The sequence below is a fragment of the Pan troglodytes genome, chromosome 11 (assembly GCF_028858775.2).
Source record: "Pan troglodytes isolate AG18354 chromosome 11, NHGRI_mPanTro3-v2.0_pri, whole genome shotgun sequence".
Lineage (NCBI taxonomy): Eukaryota > Metazoa > Chordata > Mammalia > Primates > Hominidae > Pan > Pan troglodytes.
Window position 1 is genome coordinate 546,103 of NC_072409.2, and position 7,349 is coordinate 553,451.

General features: G+C 65.3%; 1 protein-coding gene across 12 annotated transcripts in view; it reads right to left on the bottom strand.

Annotated features, from left to right (window-relative positions):
- CACNA1B (calcium voltage-gated channel subunit alpha1 B) overlaps positions 1-6,674 on the bottom strand; it is a 248,727-nt gene extending 242,053 nt beyond the window's left edge. For 7 of the 12 annotated variants that reach the window (XM_063788039.1, XM_063788036.1, XM_063788040.1 and 4 more), the window contains exons 1-3: positions 6,260-6,672; positions 5,318-5,423; positions 1,599-1,738 (exon numbers count right to left, since the gene is read on the bottom strand). In XM_063788039.1, the coding sequence (XP_063644109.1) occupies positions 1,599-1,738; positions 5,318-5,423; positions 6,260-6,543 (530 nt within the window). In that variant the 5' untranslated portion in view covers positions 6,544-6,672. Of the gene's footprint in view, positions 1-1,598; positions 1,739-5,317; positions 5,424-6,259 lie in introns of all 12 variants that reach the window. The other 5 variants (XR_010148796.1, XM_063788044.1, XM_063788045.1 and 2 more) reach the window with 2 other exon arrangements.
- Positions 6,675-7,349: the final 675 nt, after the last annotated feature.

The following is a 7,349-nucleotide window of genomic DNA, read 5'->3' on the forward strand; positions in this document are numbered from 1 at the left end:
CAGCTACCGTGACTCCTGGGCTGCTTCTGGGAGTGCCCACTGGATGTGGGAGCGCCCAGTCCTCCGAGAGGCCACACTCTCCACCAGCCACCTCCCACCCCAGCCCCCAACGGGCATTGCTAGTGGAACCACAGACCCCCACAGGGCCTTCCATAAATTCTACCCCAGGGCCATGCTGCAGAAAGGCACAGAATCCACCTCAATGCTGCTGTGCCCAGCACATCACAGACAGCTCTGGGGGCTGAGCCTTCCGTGTGACACCCCCAAGCCCAGAGAGCTCTGGGGGCTGAGCCTTCCATGTGACACCCCCAAGCCCAGTTCTGTACATGCTGCTCTCACCCAGCAGGGGCCAGCCCCAGGCTCAGGAGCAGGCAGAGCAGATGGGGGCAGCACCCCGGGATCCAGGCAGGCAATGCGAGGCTCCCTCTGAGGGCCTCACCCAAGAGACCAGAGGCCATGTAGCCGACTGCTTCTTCCTCACACACACAGAACCTTGAAGGCATGAGCCCCAGACTCGAGGACTCCACAGCCATCTCCTTCCTCCTCTGCCACCAGCCCAAACACCCCTCCATATACCCTCGTGTGCACCAGGCATCTTGGGGCAGTCACTGGGTGAGGATGGGGCTCTGGAAGGAGAGCTCTCGCCTGCTGTGGGGCCTGCTCCCTCCTCTTCCATCTGGGCTCTGAGCCTCGGAACCATAAGGCTCAGGAAAGAGCAGACAGCGGTCCCTGGCCCAGCACAGGGCCTCTGACACTGAAGTGCTAACAGGCTCTGTGGGGGCAACTCCCCAAGCACTCACTCCCCAGCCACCACTCTCCACACCAGAGCCACAGCAGCCCAGCCCAGCCTTCCGCCTGCTAGTCAGGGAAGCAGGAAAGGGGACCTCACAGTGCCCAGTGCACAGGTTGGGGAGTTAACACCCTGGAGGGTGGGGTGCAGAGCACTGGACCTGAGCTCCCATCCAGGCCCCTTGGGTCCATTTTCTAGATGTGCTGGTTACTTTGGCAATCACAAGCTGTTGTTAGGGTAAGTGGTTGAGGAGAAACTGCCGAAGCACCTTCCTGGCACTAGGAACTGTGAAAGCACTCGACACACACAGCCTCATCCCAGGCAGCACAAGGGCTCTGAGCGAGGTGGACGCCACAGGTGAGCGTCTCAGGCAGGCACAGAATTCAAACCGCCAAGTGCCCCTCCCAGACCACAGGCTTGGGTGAGGCCAGAAGTCCAGCCCTCCTCCTCACTAGGAAGCCCCTCACCTGGGCAGCAAAGCCACCTCCAACAGGCACCATGCTGGCTCAGGCCAGCCATGGAAGCTGGTGGCCCCTGGCCTGTGCACTCTGCAAGCCAGCGCCTCCTGGGGACAGGTCACTGTGATCCTCCCGTCAGCGAGAAATACAGCACTGGCACCTCTGGGAGAAGCACCCCCATAGCACACAGGGTGGCAAACAGACTGTCTCACATTCGTTCATCTCCAGCAGGGCTGTGAGGGGACCCCAGTGAGGAGACTGCAGCCGCCCCAGCTCCACGGCGCAACTGAGCTTCAGAGAGCACACGCCCGGGCCGCACGTGCTGGGCCTCCTGGCCTCAGCTTGCCTACCCTGTGAGGACGACCACGAAGTCCATGACGTTCCAGCCGTTCCGCAGGTAAGAGCCCTTGTGGAAGACAAAGCCCAGAGCGATGATTTTGATCCCTGCCTCGAAGCAAAAGATCCCGATGAAATAGGGCTCCGTGTCGTCCTAGGAGAAGCACAGAACAGTGGTCACCCCTGGCCCCTACCCGGTGTAGTCGCGGGCAGAGACGGTTGGTGAGGACCCCACCCCACCATGTGCAGGCCACAGCTATCGTGAGGGTCTGACCCTCCTCACCTTGCCCCCAACACCCTGCAGATTCTCCAAGGAGCCATTCCCATCACTGAGCCTGCTTGCTGTCTGCACGTGTCCCCTAATGGGGACACCACTGTTTACAGCAGCAACATCCCAGTCATGCCTGCGGGCCCCTCGTGCCTCCCACCCTGGCATCTCAGCTTCTGCCCACGTCACAGTGGGGCCCCAATCTCCCTGCTAGCACCATGCAGTGGGCCTTGCTTCGGGGAAGACAGTGATGTAACAGTACTAGTTGTGGGTGCTTATCAGGTAGTTTTTCCTTTATTAACTAGGGTGGCCCTTTAATACCCCATGAGGTCATCCCCATTCTAACATGAGGGAGACAGAGGCACAGAGACGCCCAGGAGCCAGGCAGAGGCCACAGCAGCCTCTGGGTGGGAACCTGCACACGGTTGCCTGGATACAGCTCAGGCTTTCTTGAACTCAGTCCAGGCCCCGTTTATGCATTCAACATGCACCCGGGTAACCAGAACACGCACATCTCGGCAGAAAACAACAGAAATGAGAAGCACAACCTCGGCCCTGAGTGTGCTGAGCGATGACCACCACATCTGCGAGGACCCTGGAGGCAGCCAGCCACAGTCTGGGCCTGAAGCTGGGAGCCACCCTGGGCTCAGACCACAGGGAGCCTCCCAGAGGGCGTGGCGCCTGCAGGCAAGGCTTCCACAGCTCGATTTTGAGAAAGGGATCCAGGTGGAGGGAACAGAGCAGCCAAAGGAATGAAGACAGCTGATCCTAAAAAGATCCCTTTCCTGCACCCCAGGCTGAGCTCCAGCCAACAGTTACTGGGCATGAGAGAGCAGAGCCAGGCCCTACCAGTGCCGAGCTGGGAGCAGCAAACAGGGTGGAGATGGGGCTGTGTGGAGCTTGGGGAGACCCCAAAGACTCCTCGTGAGCACACGCGTGGGGCTGGCAGGGAAAGGCCCTGTGCAAGGCAAGCCCGGGGAGCTGGGCTGAGGGAGCTGCATGTGCAGGGTTGGCATGGGGGTGTCGGACACCTGCACTCCGGGGCTGCTGCCTTAGGAAGCAGGTGAAGGGGTGGGGAGAGGAGACCAGCTTCAAGGGCCTCCCCTGAGGGTTCGTCTTCAGGACTGTGGAAGTCACAGGAAGAAGCAGCTGCTGGGCTGCCACAGAGCTGCCAGGTGAGGTGAGTGCCACCAGTTCCACAGCCTGTGCCTTCCTCCCCAGGAAGCCAGGCTCTCGAGGGCTCTCCACATCTGACTCCCACCTTACTCAGCCTGGGCTCCTCCTGTCCTGTGGTGGAGCTGGCCCAAGGCTTGGCTGGCAGTACCTGGTAGAAGCTACCAGCACCCAAGGGTCCATCATGACCCGTGCTGACTCGCCCATGCTCTTCCTGGCCTCGAGCCTTCTGGTCTGATTTGTTTAGGAGGGACCCCTTTTCCCAAGGGGTGGGGTTGCTGACCATCTGCCCCAGGGGAACAGTGGGGCCCCAGCAGACAGAGATCTTCACAGGAAACTTCCTGGTGAAAAAGAGAACAGGCCCGATGCCTAGGAAGGACCAGCCAGCACCCTCAGCTGGGAAGGAGGCCCCAGCCCGAGCCCTCTCCTCTGCCCTGCCCAGCCCATGGCTGAAGGCTGGCTTAGGTGGGAGGGATGGGTGTGCAGGCAGCTTGGTGTTGCACTGTAAGCTGGGGCCTGGCTCCAGGTAGCTCCAGAGTCGACGGGGAGGTGGGAAACAGCCCCGAGAGGCAGGGAACCAGGGAGGCCTCGCCCAGGGCCAGGCTGGGAGACTGAGGGGCTGCCCCTGCACCACCCAGCCTCGGCCTGCTCTGTAGGCAGCAGCACAGCCTCCCCTCCATCCCAGGGGACATCAATGGCTGGGCCTGCACATGGGACTGGGACTGGTCAAGAGCTCCCCTGACCTCTAGGCTGGCTCAGGGCGGGCATGTTCTGCAGTTTTCCCAACAGGTTAGCTCGCCACTCCTAGAAGTGTCCTCCCCAACCTATAACCACAAAGTAAACCCTCCCACACCTGCGAGGCAGGAACTTGCAAGGCTGGACACCCACTGCCTGGCAGGGCAAGACAGCTTGATCCTCCCTGCCCCTGCCCCGGCCTGGCTCCTGGGCCTGCGTCCCTCTGACCCTGGCCCTGCCCTCCTTCCTGTGGCTTGGCATTCAAGGCTCTCTGCCTGTTTCCTCTCAAACTCACCCTCTTCTCCGGCCTCCAGAAAGCAATGGGCCCCACCAGGGTCCTGCCCAAGTCCCCCACAGGGACCATGACTCACGCCTGCCTCATGGTGTGGCTGGGCTGTCCACACTCCTCCTCCCCACCCTGCCGTAACCCAGACCACTGGGCGTTCCAGACTGTGCTCCATCAATACCTCCTCACCTCGGCCACCCACCACTCACCTTCTCCTGGTGCCTCACCTCCAGGACAGGCTCCCTGTCTCCGCTTCTGCACTCCTGGGCCTGCGGTGGCCCAGGTTCAAAGGGAGTTCAGTTTCAGGGCTAAAGTCTGAATAGCTCTTGTCTCAGGATGCTAGTGGGGGCGGAAGCCAGGCTCAAGGGAAGAGGGAGCAGCTCCTGACACCCCAGAGAGGCCGTCTCCTGGACGCCTCTGGCCCCGCACCCCCTGGGCCCCCACTTGCTCTGCCTTCTGCTCACCTGGAGGCTCCAGTCTTTAGGCACACTCGGAACCCAGACATGGGGCCAGGCATCAGGGAAGAGTGGGGGCTGGGGGACATGCTCTGACCTCAGAAACAGTGCTCACCTCCAAAATGCTGCCCTTCCTCTGACCCAGCCCCTCCAGAGACCCCACAGGGCTGGCCTTCCACCTCGCCTCCTGTTGAGCCACAGAGACCTTGCCCTGGCACCCTGACTCACACAGACTCTATGCTCCAATGGGGGCTACCACGGGGGCCTCTTGGCTGGAATCTGGGGACGGGTAAAAATGATTCAGAATGTTTGAGAAGGAATGTTTCCCACAGGATGGTGAGGCCCACTGGAGAAGAGGTTCCAAGCAGGCCCGCACAAGACAACTTGGAGGATGAGGCTCAGGGTTCCCACATCCAGGCCAAAGCCCATCTCAGCCCAGCAGGGCACACATGGCATTCAGAGCTGACCTTCCCGAAGACATGAATGCCCCTTCCCCACCCCAAGTTTAGAACATGGTTTTCTGGATCAAAGTCTAGCGCCGAAAGCCAGGACAGCCATTGAGGTGCAGGAGTAGCTCGTGGCACAGGGCAGACTGGCCCAGGGCTAATGTGGCCACGCCCAGGGCTCAGCCGGTGACCCCAGCTGCCCTGGCCCTCGAGGAAGGTGTTATCTGCCAGGCCTACCTTTTCCTTCAGACGCGAGGGGCACTGCCCAGACGACCCTGCCCGAGGAAGCTGTTCTCAGGCACAGACCATAAAGGAAAGTGGAGTAGCGGCCTCCCCACCACCCTCCCCTCAGGCCCAGCCGGGCACTCACCAGCCGCTCGGACATGGGCGTTTTGTCCCCATCAGGGAGGTGCTGCTCCAGGGCCAGCACGATGCAGTTGGCGATGATGGTGGCCAAGATCATATACTCGAATGGAGTGCGTGAGTTAAGGACTGGCCGGCAGACGCCGCACGGAGGGAAACACGAGGCCGACGCCAGCAGAGCCCAGTGCAGCAGCCACCGCCAGGCCGTCTCCGGAAGGTCTGAGACAACTGGGTCCGGAGCCCCTCTCCTGGCGGACGCGGCCTGGTCTCCCTCACTCCCTGCCCCCATCCCTAGGGGCGGCCGCGAGGCGGGGCCTCCGCAGTCTGGGCCGCCAGCCCCTCGGCACACCCGGGCGGCCGTCAGCACCGCGGACAGCGCCTCCGGCCCGGCTCCGCCCGACTCCAGCGCCCCGAGGGGAGGGGGCCGAGCGCCCCCAGGCGAGGCTGGAGGGAGACCCCGCGCAGGCGCACGCTGCTCCCTCCAGACACGCAGCCACATGTACCTACACAGGCACGTGAACATGCATGTAGCCCGCATCGCGAGCGCACGCACGCGCAGCGCCAGGCTCCAGCTCAGCCCGCACACGCAGGCACCTGCAGCCAGGCGCGCGCACGGCCGCGTCCCCACAGCGCTCGCACCTGCACGGACGCGGCTTCGCCCTCGGTGCCCTCCAGGCTGGCCGCGCACTGTGCACCGACCAGGATCCCCAGGACCCGGCGTGCGGAGGGACGAGTCCGGAGCAGAGGGGCTCCGCCCCGCGCCCGCCGCACTCACGGAAATGCTCCCGCACCCGCCGCTCCGAGGGGCCCTGGGGCGCTCCGTACCCCCCTCGCCCGTCTCCCGACGCCTCCCCAGGTCGCGCCCTCCCGGCCACCGGGAAGATGGCCCCGGCCCCGGCCCCCACCCCGGTCCCCGCCCGGCCCCGCCCGGCCCCGCCCGGCAGGATATGGCCACTCGGTGATGCGCTTCGCGTATTTGCGGACGACGTTGTCCTCGCTGAAGACGAAGAGCGAGCGGTTGACGGTGAAGCAGTTCTGCTTGACCGGGATGGGGTTGTACAGCGCCATGGTCCGCGCGCGCTGCGCGATCGATTGCTTGTAGAGGACCCGCTGGCCGGGCTGCAGGCCCCCGGGACCCGGGCCCCCCGCCCCGCCGGCCCCGCCGCCCCGGGCCCGCTCTCCGCCGCCGGGGCCCCCATAGCGGCCGCCCAGCTCGTCCCCGAAGCGGACCATGGCTCCCGGGCCCCGCGTGCATCCCCGGCCCAGCGGCCCCGGCAGGGAGGGCGCGGGGCGCGCCAGGCGCTCAGAGCGGAGCAGCCACGGAGCCGCCGGGACCGCAGCGGACCTCTCCCGGCCCCACCGCCGCAGCCGCCGCCGCCTCACCCGACTCCGCGGCCCCGCGCCACGCCCTATAAGGGGCCGGTCACGTGGCGGGGCCCGGCCAATCCGCGCCGGCCCCGCCCACCCTGCCGCGCCGGCCCCGCCCCGCGGCAGCCCCCGCCCCGCCCCGGCCCCTCTGGCTGCGCCTCCCTCGCTCCGCGCCTCCCACCCCGGGGCTGGGCCGGGCCCAGGAGCGGACGAGCCTGTGGGTCCTCGACGGCCGCTCAGCGCCAGCCCGGGCCGTCCCCGGAGCCCACTCTGCCGGCCGCACCGCCCCTGGGTGCCCTCGGCTCCTCAAACTCGGCCCAGACGGACCCCTCGCTCCGCCCGGAGGCGCCACCAGCCCTGGGGCTGCAGCCCAGAGCTGGGCGCCAGGCCTGGGCCGGCCCGCCCCGTCCCCGCCGGGTCCCCGGCCTTCCCAACCCTCCGGGTGCGCTCGGCTCGCGGCCTTGGTGCCACGCGGACGCTTCTGTCGGGGGCCCCCAGCCCGGGTGTGGGACCTGCTGTTTCCACGCACGGGGCTGGCTCCGGGATCTCAGCTCAGAGAAGCCTCTGACCGCCTTGCAGGCCACGCCCCGTTAGGGAACCTGTCACGGTCACTGCCATTCCCCAGGCCTCCTTGAGCGCCCACCGCGGGCCGGGCCTGTCCTGGGCTCCCA